The following is a 13,422-nucleotide window of genomic DNA, read 5'->3' on the forward strand; positions in this document are numbered from 1 at the left end:
TAGAGCAGTTAGTCTTGGAACTTACAAGAGGAAAGGTCATTCTTGATCTAGTCCTAAGTAGTGCATAGGATTTGGTACAAAGGCTAAGTGTTACTGAGCTGCTCAGCAATAGTGACCACAATGCAATTGAGTTTGATATCCATGTAGGAAGGGAGATGAGAAAATCTACCACAATAGTTTTTAGCTTTAAAAATGGAGATTACACCAAAATGAGGAAGCGAGTTAGACAGAAGTTAAAAGGGGCCCCCTAAGGAGGTAAAGAATGTGCAAACAGTATGGAAACTGCTTAAGAACACCATATTGTAGAGAGAGAGCAAATGCATACTGCAAATCAAAGAAAGAAATGGAAAGCAGACCAAAAGAAAGCCAGCCTTGTTTAACAGCAGAGTTGCAGAAGCAATAAGCAGAAAAAAGGTTTCTTTCAAAAAGTGGAAGTCAAGTTCTAACGAGGAAAATAAAAAAGAACATAAACACTGGCAAATCAAATGTAAAACTGTAATAAGACAAACTAAGAGAGAATTTGAGGAGAAACTGGTTAGCAACATGAAAGGTAGCAATAAAAATTTATTTAAGTACCTTGGAAGCTGAAGACTGCCAAGGAGTTGGTTGGGCCTTTGGATGATCAGGATGTAAAAAGGGAACCAAAGAATGGCAGGGCCATTGCCAAGAAACTAAATGCATTCTTTGTATCTGTCTTGGCTGTGGAAGAAGTTAGGCAGATTCCCTCACCAGATTCACTCCTCTCTAGGGACAAGCACGGGCAACTGGTGCCGCCTTTGCTGGGGGGTCATGTGCTGCCCCTAAGTACCGATCAGCGATTGGGGGGGTGGGGGGGGTCCCCCGTGGCCGATTTGCTCCAGCCAATTGCTGCAGGCACTTCCAGAAGTGCCTGCAGCCAATCGCTCCAGCTGCGGCCACTTCTGGGAGTGCAACGGCACTCACTCCCTAGCCGGTGCTTGCGGGGGTGGCACTGGCACTTCTGCCTGCCCCCCTGCCCATCACCTAAATGGTGAGCGCAGCCAGTCAGGTGTGCTGGTGTTCTCAGAGGGTGCACATGCACTCCTGTGCACCCCCTATGCATTGCCACTGGGGACAAGTCAGTGGCGCTGATCCAAATTGAGGTTTCACTAGATGAGGTTGTAAAGGAAATTGATATACTAAACAGTAGAAAATCACCAGGACCAGATAGCATTCATCCTAGGGTCCTGAAGAAGCTCAGATTGGAAATTGCCAAGCAGTATGCAACCCATCACTAAAAACAGCCGTGGTACCAGGGGACAAAAGGGGTGCCAACGTGACACTAATATTTCAAAAAGTCTGTAGAGTGTCTGCAGGGAACTAGAGGCCAGTAAGTCTAACTTCTGTTCCTGGAAACTTGGTAGAAACAATAATAAAAAAGAGTTCTACAGCACATGGATAAATATGACTTGCTGGGGAGGAATCAACATGACTTTGTCAAAGGAAAATCATACCTCACCAACCTTGTACAGTTCTTTGAGAGTGTCAATAAGCAGGTAGATCATGGCAGTCCAGTTGACATAGTATATTTGGACTTCCAAAAAGCCTTTGATAAGGTCTCCTATTGAAGGCTCCTACCTAAATTAGGTGGTCATGGGATTACGCGGAATGTCCACTCATTGATTAGAAATTAGCTTCAAGAAAGAAAGCAAAGTGTGAGTATAAATAGGGATCTACAGAAATTGTAGTGGAAGTTTGTAGTGCAGCAGCACCTTTAATCTCATTCTTTTTCCTGCGCATTCCCCCCTGCCTCTGAGTGGCTGACAGGCAGTTAATGCTGTGGTGTTTGCCTTTCAGCTACTCAGTGTGGGGGGGAGAGAAGGGAAGGAATGGGGGTTCAGGGCTCTTGGTGAAAAGAGCGAAACTAAAGGCGCCACTGTGCCATGAACTTCTGCCACCATTTAGATAGGTCCTCAAGTATAAATGGTTGGTTTTCAGCATGGAAAGAAGTAAACAGAGGGATTGCCCAGGGATCTGTGTTGGAACTGGTGCTGTTTAACATATTCATAATTGTTCTGGAAAAGGGGGTAAGTAGCGAGTGGCTAAATTTGTACATGACAAAAAATTATTCAAAGTGGTAAAGACCAAGACAGATTATGAGGAACTACAGAAGAATCTGGCATGATTGAGCGAATGAGCAACTAAATGGCAGATGAAATTCAATGTAGGCAAGTGTAAAGTGATTTTCCTGTGCAGAAATAACCCAAGCTATACTAACACTACAGCTAGGGACAGAAGTTACACATAAACTGGTTTAAGTGATCAGAAACTGCTTTAAAACTATAACAGAACAGAAGCTCAGTGCACATAAACCAGTTTCAAAATGGCTGAAACTGGTTTAAGATAAACCTGGTTGAATGTAGTATCAGACTTAACTGATTTAGGTCAAACAGGTTTATGAAAATTGTGTCCCAGATCCCTTTCCTGGTGCAAGTTAAATCAGAGTCCCCCAGCCCTGGGCTGGGCTGTAGTGTTTGCTCCAGAGAACAGGGTTGGCCCCATCCCCCTGCTCCTTAGAGCAGTGAGGGCTGACTGACAAGGGAGTGAGGATGGGAAGCCCAGCTGGGGACCACAACTGGGTCCTTTGATGACATGTAGGGGGTGCACATGGGTGCACCTGCATCCCTGGAAGCACCAGCCATGAAACTGGAAGTGCCGTTCCGGTTTTGCCACTCCTGGTTTCAGGCTCAGCAATCGGCTGCTAGGACACCTCCACGTTGGCAATCTGGTGCCTCCCCAGACTGGGAGGTACCAGTCATCCATGGCTGGGTCGGCCTGGGTTGGGGAGGGCAGCCTCTGCCAGGCTGTTCCCTGCTCAACACTGGAACAGAGGGGGCAGGGGGTGGAAACAGCCTGAGAAGGACTGCCAGCACACAGGGGACTAGCAGGAGACCAGCAGACTCTACCCCTTCCCACCTCTGACAGAGACTGAAGCAAGCAGTTGATAAGGGGAGGGGGGAGAGGGTGTAATTCCCCTCAGCACCCCCAGGCCATGGGGGAGAAGGAAGAGGCTGGGCAACGAAGGCTGGAGGGACTGGTCCCCTGCCACCTGTGCCACCTGGCCCTGCAGGACCAGACTGAGAGTTGGGAGGTGTTGGCAAAGACTTGGCACAATCATCACATGTGTGTGCTGGAGACATAGCTAAAGGAACAGGAGAGGGTCCCAGACTGCTTGGGCTGGTGGGGCCAAAGAAACCAGACAACTACATTTATATTATAAAGCAGAACCTGTAAAAGGTGGGAGACTGGAATACCCAAGACGAGACAAAAGACATTGAATGCATGAGAGTCCTGCCAAAGGTGCTACAGGTGACAAGCATACTAATGTCAAGGCACCCAAGGGGGAGAAGGGGGTGCAAGTGCCCCTATAAAAACCCAAGTAGAGATGAGGCCTGTGGGATCTCCAGTCCAACATCTAAGATCCCCTGCTGATTCCCCAAGAAGGACTTTCTGAATACCTGGCTGTAAGGAGACACTCTGCCCTCAGGATTATGTAAGACTTATGCAAGGCTTTCTCTTGTCTTTGTGGTTTATTACAGTCCATTTTAAGTTAGACGAAGTTGTGTGTGCTCTCACTGTGTTTTACTGGGCTGTATCTTAGCAGAGGGGAAGAATTTTGGTTGCTCTTTGTTGTATGCTTGAGGTTGCAAATTGCCGTCTTCAATACATGCTTGCTTCAGAGAAAGGACTATTCTTGTTCAAGCTTTTATGAATTCATTGCCAATACTTTTTTTCCCACCCGCCCACTCCTCAGCCTGGCAGGTGCTGCCCCCCCAAGCAGACCCAGCCAGGGAGGGGATTTAAACCTCCACCGTGCCGGTGTTAGCCCAGGGCTGGTGCCTGGCCACGCCCCCTCTCCTGGAGCAGGGTGGTGCGGAAAGACTTGGAGCTTCAGTCCCTTCCCTTTGGCAGTGTTTGGCAGGGTGGCAAACATGCTATAGTGCCCCCTGGCTTCTGGCCTGGACCACTGCAGGCATGTGGCTGCATTTCCTGAAGCAAAAGTGAATGTCTGTTCACTTCCTTCTCAGTTTAATCTCTGCAGTTTAGACTAATGTGTAAAAACAGCCTCAGGCTTTTTGACTGTCTGTATTTAGCCTATGATAGGCTCTACATTAACTGTGTGTCGGTGCCACACATTCAGCATGCCTGGTCTGAGCTTCATCTTACACCCATGTCTGGTTACCACGCAGGAAAGAGAACTGGGAGTCATTGTAAACAGTTTGCTAAAAGCATCAGCTCAGTGCTCAGCAGATATCATAAAAGCAGACAAAATGTTAAGAATTATTAGAGAACTGTAAACACAAGGGAAAGTATCATCATGCCCATTTATAAATCCATGGTGTGTCCACACCTTTAATACTGTGCCACTTCTGGTCCCCACACCTCAAAAAAGATATAGAAGAACTAGAGAAGGTACAGAGAAGGGCAAGAAGGATGATTACCAGCATGAAAGAGCTTCCATATGAGGAGAAACTAGAGGCTAGGCTTAGATACTTGACGACATGATAAGGCTTCACAAGAAAAAGTAAATAGGGATTAATTATTTACTCTCTCTGACAAGAACTAGGGGTCAAAAAATGAAACTAGTAGGTAGTAAATGTATAACTAATAAAAGGAAGTTCTCTTTCACACAGCATGTAATTAAAAGTGTAGAACTTATTGCTGCCAGATGTAGAAGCTGACAGCTTAGCCAGATTTGAAAGGAGACTGGACAAACTCTTGGAGGAAAGGGGCATTTGAGAACAGGAGTTAGATATACAGCCTCTGAATTAGAACTTCCTAGACCTTAAATGCTGGAGGCTGCAAGTGAAAGGAAGAGTAGAAAAAAACCCTGGTCATACCCAGTTCACTCTCCCTTTCAGCATTCCCTCTTTGCCACTATGTAACACAGAATAAAGACATTCTTATGTTTTTAACATGCAATAAAAACAAACTCCCCAGACAATGCCTCCAAGCTTAACACTGCTTGCTGAAGGCCAGCCCAAATAAAAAGACCTCAAAGTTTTTGGAAGATGCCCAGGCTAAGACTCTGACAGACCACAAGTAGGAGGGAGTTCCAGGCTCGAAGAGCCACTATTGAGAACAACCTCTTAGGTTTTTGCCCAACAAACTTGGTGCACTGATGGTACTTGGAGAAGGCTGCTCTTGGATGATCTTGGGGATCATAATAGAACAATAAAAAGGCAGCCCTTTACGTATGTAGGGCTCAGATTGGTTAAGACTTTAAGGTCAAAACCAGCACCTTGAATTATGCCTGGAAAGCTATCAGATATTAGATAGGACTTATTTGTTGTAGCAAATTACCATTCAGACTGGTTTCCTTGAATTGAACCCCCTTAGGGCATTTGTACATATACCTTTTTGCCTCACGATCCACTGGAGATCCGGCAGGTTGGAGTGGATTTGATTAATCGAGTCTGCTCCGCATGCAAGCTGACATGCACTGCACCGCATGCAGTTGTACAAGTGGTGAAATGCACGTCAGTGTGCAGAAAATGGCGGCAGTGCATTTTTGAACTAAAACACCTCTAATGCGTTTTAGTTCAAAAGCGTGCCGCCGCCATTTTCTCAGCACTGATGTGCATTTCACATGTTTGCTCCACTGAAATCAGTAGAGACCCAGCCAGGGAGGGGATTTAAATCCCCACCCTCCAGGTGTTAGCCCAGGTATAAACAACTGCAGCACAAACTTGTGTACAAATGCCCTAACAGAAGTACTTTCTTGTACAACTGTTCTGAAATCACCAGCACTGAGGTTTTTTTCCCTGACAGGATAGCAGTAATGAAAACTTAAGAAGTGGATGTCACAATTCATACATCGAGATTGAGTAGCATTTTATCATTTTGGAGACTGAGTTATATTCCTTCAAATGTAGCAGTGCTTAACAGTAGTATCTACAATCCACTTATTTTTGCCATTACATTTATGCCCTATACTCTATGTTTTCCTTATGCTCTGGTTGTGCACATCTCTAGTGTTATTTAAATTGAGGTTTGACATACCTGCAACTCAATCCTGTCTTCTAGTTGCAAAGTCTTCAAAGCTTCTATATTATGTGTGAGCTTGTAGTTAATAGACACAAAACCCAGCTTCTGAATAAAGCTCAGCTCCTCTGTAATCTGTTTTGTTAGCACAAAATATATATCAGTTGTATGCTGTGCATCTTAATATGGACTATGCAGTGGGTAATCGAAGTTAGGATTGCCATGATATTAGGGAAAACATTCCAAAATAAAGATACTGTGTAGCATTTGCAGAGGTCATAACACAATATGGTTTCTGGCTTATTATTTTTTAACTTGGAACTGTAGTAGTGATTGTGCTGTATAAAGTAAACATATTTGAAAATTATTAAGAGCTTTGCTACAGCTTTGGAATGATCCAGTATTCCCAACTCCAATTTCAAATGCATTGGTAGAAGGGATATTTGCAGTCTGAAAGTTTGAATAACTGGACTGGCAGCTGTGAGGCTGAGGGTAAAGCCCATCCCTATGGCCCCTGAAGTGAGCTGAGAGTCATTCCAGAATTTCTGGTGTTGGGCCTCAGGGCCTGACCATAAGCTCATTAAAATGAACAGAAAAACTTCTCAATTTACATCATGTCCTTAAAGCACCCAGTCTGTTCTAAGAACCTGGATTCTTAACACAGTTGGGATGTTGTGGTCTTTTGAATGGTCTCATGCTAGTCTTTACTCTCTTTAGTCTCCAGGGACTCTCTTTTTTTTTTTTTTTTTTTTTTTTAACTGTGGCCTGAGAAAATAAGCCCATGATGAATCTGTGAACACATCCTTCATACTTCTGAGGCCCTTTCTTTCAGCAATTGTAAAGGATAAACTAATGATCACACATGATTCTAATCTTTACTTTGCCAAGTCATACTGTGAAGACACTTACTTTCGTGCTGTCCGCACTGAATTGAACCAGTCTTTTATACAGGTCACCCTTTTGTTCCAAAGTCGCATCCACTAGCATCCTTGCTGGAAAGCCAAGGTCAGTGGCTCCTTGGATGTTATGAGTTAACAGTGCATCTAGTTCTTGTTTGTTCTATAAACAATTTAAAACATACAAAAGTGCAAAAACATGCCAATTTTCTGCCTTCAAATAAAAAACCTTGCATCTTGTGGCTGCACAGAGACCAAAAAGAGCTGCAGTAAAATTTTGGTGAAAATGAGAAATAATTTCATTGAAGCTAATGGAGGTTTTACAACAGGATAAAAAAAAGGCAGAGAAGAGATTCAGGGCCAATGGCTCAGAAATACGATAGGAAAGAAATGCATACAAAGGAAAAATGGAAAGGGCCTTTTGTATTGCACTGCGGTGTTCTCTTCCCCTCACCCCCCACTTACTCTGCAGTATACAGAGGAGCAGGGAATATTCCTTCCTAGTGGAAGGCACCTCTATATTCACCCTTCTGTCTAGCAATATGTGGCAACAAAAAAAAGCCAGGCCTTATATTGGCAAAAGGAAGGTTGTCCATGGCCTCCATAATTTACCTAGCAACTGAAGAAACAAAATAGCACTGACTGGAAGAAACACTGCCCTAATCAAGTTGCACCATAAATCACAGCAGTCACTCTATTAATCACAGGCTTTTACTCTTCCTATCACGGGCAGTGCTATAGACTTTTACAATGATTAAATGACATCACAGTAGGGGAAAGTGCATCTGGGCGGTGGTTAGTGCCTGTATCTTTGCACTTAATATTGTATTTACTGTCAGAATAAAGTAAGAACACAAATAGTGTAATATAAAAACCCATATATGCATTCAAAGAACATAACAGGAAAGTGATTTATGAAGCTTGCAGTGGGCTTTATTATATTACATAAAGCATCTGATTTCTCATGCATTTTCAAATACTTGAGTTGTATGCTGCACTCTAATATTGCTTCAAATTGCAGCTTTCTTCATAGATTAGCAACTGTTACAAAACAAAATTGCAGCCTACCTACTGGTTCTCTTTAGTATTAAAATAATAGTTTTCAATATGAGTCACCCTCTGCTCCCACATTATTTCAATAAGCAGCATAATACTTACATCAGTGGCTTTCAGTGTAAGAAGCCCTTGTAATGTACTTTCATCAACAACGATGAGCATTTGTGAATCCAGGTTCATTCCATCTATCAGGACATAACCTGAACCATTGATTTTTATTGGACTCCCAAGATCCTGCAATAATTAAAACAAACTCTTTGAAAAGGGCCTTTTTGCCATATGTTTTAGGCTTATATACTTTTCCCCCCTAATATGTGGTCTCTGCAGCATCTGGCTGTAAAACTAGGAAATCAGACAGCGTGACTGCACAGTCTGTGGTAAAATCTTGGTAACAGTCAAAAACAGCAGCAGAAGCCCAACCAAACAATACTTCCTGCTGAGGGGACAGAGATATGACAAAATGTAAAAGATATTTGCCTTATCTCCCTGAAAATAAGCCCATATTTTATTTGATCTTTACTGCATTGTTTTTTATGCGATTTCCAGAGCCAATTCTAGAAAGGCCTGGCTCCATTTAGGTCTGGAAAGCAGCTGATTGTTTCAAGTGAGTCTTGGTGTCAGCAGAGTCCATCAGGATAAATGTGACAAAACCTGTTTTTGTCAGAAGTTAACAATTTGTCAAAATGTGGCCATTTTACAGAAACAGTTTGATTTGGAGGAAGTTCCTCGGAAGCCAGGCAGGATCCCAATTCCTGGCAACTCAGCCACTAGACTTGGCAGTTGCTTCTGAGTCAGGGACTCCAGGCGCCAATACTATCACGTAACACGGTCTTTCAGCAGAATTCTTTGGAGTCTGGGACCCCAGAGTTTCTGAGGTCTGTAGCTGTGGTACTGCCTGCCAGCCAGACTGACCTGAACACAGGGCTTGAGTCCCATCCAGGGAATGTTTAAATTATTTGATTTTCATTCAGAATAGGTACAAGACTACTGAAGCCCTCCACAAAACGTAGTTATTTACTCCATGCTGCTTAACCCTATTCCTGTCTGCTAGTTAGGTTTTCTTAAACAAACACTTTTATTTATTTCTTATGAAGGTGCCCTGGGTTGCTACTTCACACTGATCACAGCTTCTGGGGACCATTCAGTAGCAGAACCTAAACCCAGATGGACCAGCTCAAGTAATATAGTTAGCAAAACAGCAGGTGTTGTCAGCCGTGAAGCCAGTCAGCCACAGGGTGAACTGAGGACCCTCAGCAGAGAAGTGCAGCCCTGGCGCTTGAGAAGGTGCTTACGGAGTGCAGGCTCACATGCAACTCAAACCAGCACTTTGGCAATGGCCTACCCCTTTTTTTGCTCCTCTTCCAGCAATTTTCAGAATATTTCTTATCTTAAATACCCCAGAAAGTAACACTAGGGTTGTGCGAAATTTCGACGGCCGTTTCGTATCAATGCTGTTTTGACTCATTTCGAGGTTGAAACAGCAAAATCGAAATGAAACAAAGGCTGTCAAAATAGCCTCAAAACAAAACGAGGCTCGTCGAAACATTTCAACCATAGTGCTGGGGATGGGAAGTCAGTCCAGCTTCCCATCCCCAGCACAAGATCTGGCAGGGGGCAGAGAGGCAGCCCAGTTGGCGTGGGGGATGGGGCAGGGGATGGGGATAGCATGGGGGATGGCAGCCCACATGGGCTGCTTTCCCACCCTCTGATCTAGTGTGGGGAACAGAGAGGCAGCCCAGCTGGGCTGCTTTCCTGTCCACCCCACCATCTAGCACGGGGAATGGAAAGGCAGCCACCTGGGCTGCTTTCCCACCCTCTGATCTAGTGTCGGGGACGGGGAGGCAGCCCAGCTGGCCTGCTTTCCTGCCCACCCCACCATCTAGCACGGGGAATGGAGAGGCAGCCACCTGGGCTGCTTTCCCGCACCCCTGCAATCTAGCACGTGGGGGTGGTGAGGCAGCCCAGCTGGCCTGCCTTCCTACCCCAGGCATGATCTGGGAAGTCAGCCCAGCTGGGCTGAGTTCCTTTCCCCAGCCGCATGGTCCCGTGAAACTGTTGAAACAGGGTCAAAACAGCCTCACTGTTTCAATGAAGCTAAACAGTGTGGCTGTTTTGACTCTAAATCATATTTAATACAAAACACTTCCATCCAGACCTCAAAACTGAAGTTGGAATGGAACAGTGCCATTTTGCACAGTCCTAGGTAACACCTGCTGGCCTGGCTGGGGCAGACTTTTTTTAGTCAATATTTCAATATTTAAGGTTGGGGTTGTTTGGGGGGGTGGTTTATTAACTTGGAGCCCATTCACAACATCAGTTTTCTATCAAGAGGAATGGACATTTCTATAGCTAAAGATCATCTCTTTGTATTGTATTTATATTTGGCTGCCCTGAGCTGCTAGGAGGTTTTTCAAAGTCTCAGCATTTGAATTTCAGAAGTACTGAGCAATCCCAACTCCAGCTGAAGCCAAAAGGAGCCGTGAGCAGTCAATCCCACTACAAATCAAGCCCTAGGTACTTTAACCACTGCCCCCTAGCAAACAAGAACAAGGGAGTTTATAGTAACCAGTATGAGCCATACTATGCCATTAACTTTGCAATGGCATTGACCTTGGGGTGTAAGATGAATTTGACCCTATGCCATATAAAAGTGCTGCTACAGTGCTTTTGGTTCCAAGTCCAAGACAGATTTATATAGAATGTGTCTTTACACATAAGGAGTGTAGAGCCCCTAAGACCTATTTTTGCTAACTCTCTAGATTTCTTTAATAGTCAGTTCCTGGCTCTATTCCCACAAATTCATCAGCAAATTCTCTGCTGATTTCAGTGGAGCAGTACTGAGGCCTCTGGTCAGAACAAGCTGCAAAGGGGTAAAGCAGATTTCTTTCTACATCTTTTACATTCCAGGCAGTACCTGCATTGGTTTGCATTTGTTTTCCATGAGAATTTTCCACTGAAGTTTGTTTTCAACTTGCAGGTCCCCATTGGCTTGAAGCTCGCAAGAGCCCGATTCCAGTTTTATGCCAATATCATACTTTAACTGTTTGCCTGCCATGATGGACAACTTGTTTTCTCCTGGGATTTCCTTAAGATGAGGCAGTTCATGTCTGAATTCAATTTCCAGGGTGACCTTTGGCTGGCACTCTATTCTCACTTCCAGACAGGCTGATTTGCCATCTGTTTTGAGGTCACAGAGCAGTTCTGCTTGGCAGCCATCCCTCTGAATATATCCAGTGAGCTGTGACTGAGCTGGAGTGCCGAGTTTCTACCAAAAGACAAAATATCCTTTCAGATTAGAAATCTATAGTAAGATTAGAGGGTTCTTTTTTCCTCCTACCCATGAGAAGTGAGACGGTCACATTACAAATTCAGGGACAAAGCCTGAATCTTTATTCAACTGTTTGTTCAGGTAAAACTCCCATTCGAGTCAGTGAACTGGGAGTGTTGCCCAAATAAAATCTGAGAAAAGACCTAGGAATTTGTACTCTAGAATCTACAGTTTCTTTACACATAACAAATATCTTGAAATTACAAAGCTATATACTTCCTACCTTTTGAGGCTAGTAAAGTTTGCCGACCCTGTTTTATTCAGGGATGAGCAATTCTGAATTTGGACAATACACTAATCTGCATATAAAGTACGTAATAGATGTTCTTTGTAGGTAATTTTTAGTGTAAGCTGACTGAAAAATAGAAAACTGATTTTGCAAAAAATTCTACAATTTTAAGTGTTGCTTTGTAGGGCTCAAAATGGAATATTTTCCCAGGTTTTCAAAATCACTCCTGAAAATATTGTTTTCTAAATGTAATATTTTGAATGTCTTTTTTTCTCTCCTTTCTGCCACAGAAGGCAAAACAATAAGCTTGCCATTTATTCTTGGGTAGTATTTTCTTTTGCCACTTGGCAACTTTTAAAAAGTTAAAGTAAACTCTTTAGAAAAAAATAGGGACAAAAATTAATGGAAACTAAATAATCTTCTAAAGCATTCTTTCCATAATATACTTAGTGGAGATAATAGAGAAAAAAAATATGAAATTTCAAAATTTTCCAGTTTCAAGGAAAAACATTGCCTTTTTTTTCTTTTAAAGAGAAATAAAAGTTTAGCCCAGTTGTACTGGAACATGACATTCAAACTGTGCCAGAGAAACAAGTGGCAATAGCTTTAATTAGGATCACCTGTATGGAACAACCAGTAACATCAGAGACCAGTGCCTCATGCTAATCCTGTATTTGAAGACTGAGGTATGCTTGTACACACTTTCAGAGAAATTTGTACAACAGCCATCTACACTGTACTCTAGCAAAACCCCTCCTCTTCTATTTCATATAGATTTCTTTAAAAGCCACAGAGATACCTGCAGATGCTGGCAGTCTGTTTCTGTCTCCAGAGTCCATTCAGTTTTATTCTGGGTCTGGAGATCTCCTCTAGCCTTGAACTTGCATTCACCAATCTGTAGTGATAAAATGCCTTCCATCATAGAGCTCTTGGCTACAGAAAGTTGAGCAGAGTTTTCAGCAGGCAGCCCTAGGTCACCAAGCCAGTCAACTGAATGCCTCAGCATTCCTCCAAGTGTGTACTTCTGTCCATAGGAGCTCTCTACTTGTGCATAAGCTGTTTTCCTGTCACACTGGAGGTTTACTGTCAAGCTGACATTGCAGGTATTCACAGTGAGTGAGCCCTCAGTGACTAGGGTTTGGGGTAATCCCACTTTCTGTGACAAAAGAAAAGAAGCTGTTTCAAACAAACACAAACAAATATGCTTGCAGAGCATCTATCCTTATAATCTGTTTCTAATTAGCAATAAGGCATTTCTCCCTTCTGGACCAGCAAGCTTACAGATGGAACCATTTTAGATGGCTTTTTCCATGTAGTATTCACAAATGAGCTCAAGAATAAACAACATGGAGAGGAAAAACTCTTTAATAAATAGTGGAGACAGAAGAGGTTATAACCCCAGTGCTAGTCTCCAAAATTTTAGACAGCAAGGATATGTTTTTCATTGAAGTCCAGGAGAAAGAAGTTAGTTTAATTCTAAAGCTGTTGTTAACCATTATTTTATGGCCCTGACAATAACATGTCACTGCATCACTCCAAACTCTCAGCTTCAAATATCTGTCCTTGCAAAACACTAACTTGCTGTTTCTCCAGGACATTTTTAATAACTTCCCCTCTCCTCTACTACAAAGGCAGGATTCTGTCACCTTCACGTTGAGCAGCTTTTTATTCCATTAAAATAGCAGTGCCCATCTGGAATCTAAAATAGAAAGATTAAAAACGTGGACACATGGCATGTTTACACCGATGTAATTTTTCTTTACACAACTATAATCATGGAGGGGTCACAAAACGTACTCTCCTACTCCACTGTATGTCACTCCACTCTGGCATAAAGTTACCTCTTGGAAAGCGGGGAGAAACTACACACCCACATAAGTTACATTGATGCATGTCTTGTGCATCCACAG

The 13,422-nt window shown here is 43.2% G+C and overlaps 1 protein-coding gene across 1 annotated transcript in view; it reads right to left on the minus strand.

The window, feature by feature from the left end:
- The window catches only part of LOC102383324, a 186,712-nt gene that overhangs the window by 45,053 nt on the left and 128,237 nt on the right, over positions 1 to 13,422 (minus strand). The window contains exons 43-47 of the mRNA XM_014519708.2: positions 12,312 to 12,668; positions 10,870 to 11,220; positions 8,058 to 8,189; positions 6,913 to 7,062; positions 6,022 to 6,138 (exon numbers count right to left, since the gene is read on the minus strand). Coding sequence (XP_014375194.2) covers positions 6,022 to 6,138; positions 6,913 to 7,062; positions 8,058 to 8,189; positions 10,870 to 11,220; positions 12,312 to 12,668 — 1,107 coding nt within the window. The remainder of the gene's footprint in view (positions 1 to 6,021; positions 6,139 to 6,912; positions 7,063 to 8,057; positions 8,190 to 10,869; positions 11,221 to 12,311; positions 12,669 to 13,422) is intronic.

The sequence above is a fragment of the Alligator sinensis genome, unplaced genomic scaffold (genome assembly GCF_000455745.1).
Source record: "Alligator sinensis unplaced genomic scaffold, ASM45574v1 scaffold73_1, whole genome shotgun sequence".
Classification (NCBI taxonomy): domain Eukaryota; kingdom Metazoa; phylum Chordata; order Crocodylia; family Alligatoridae; genus Alligator; species Alligator sinensis.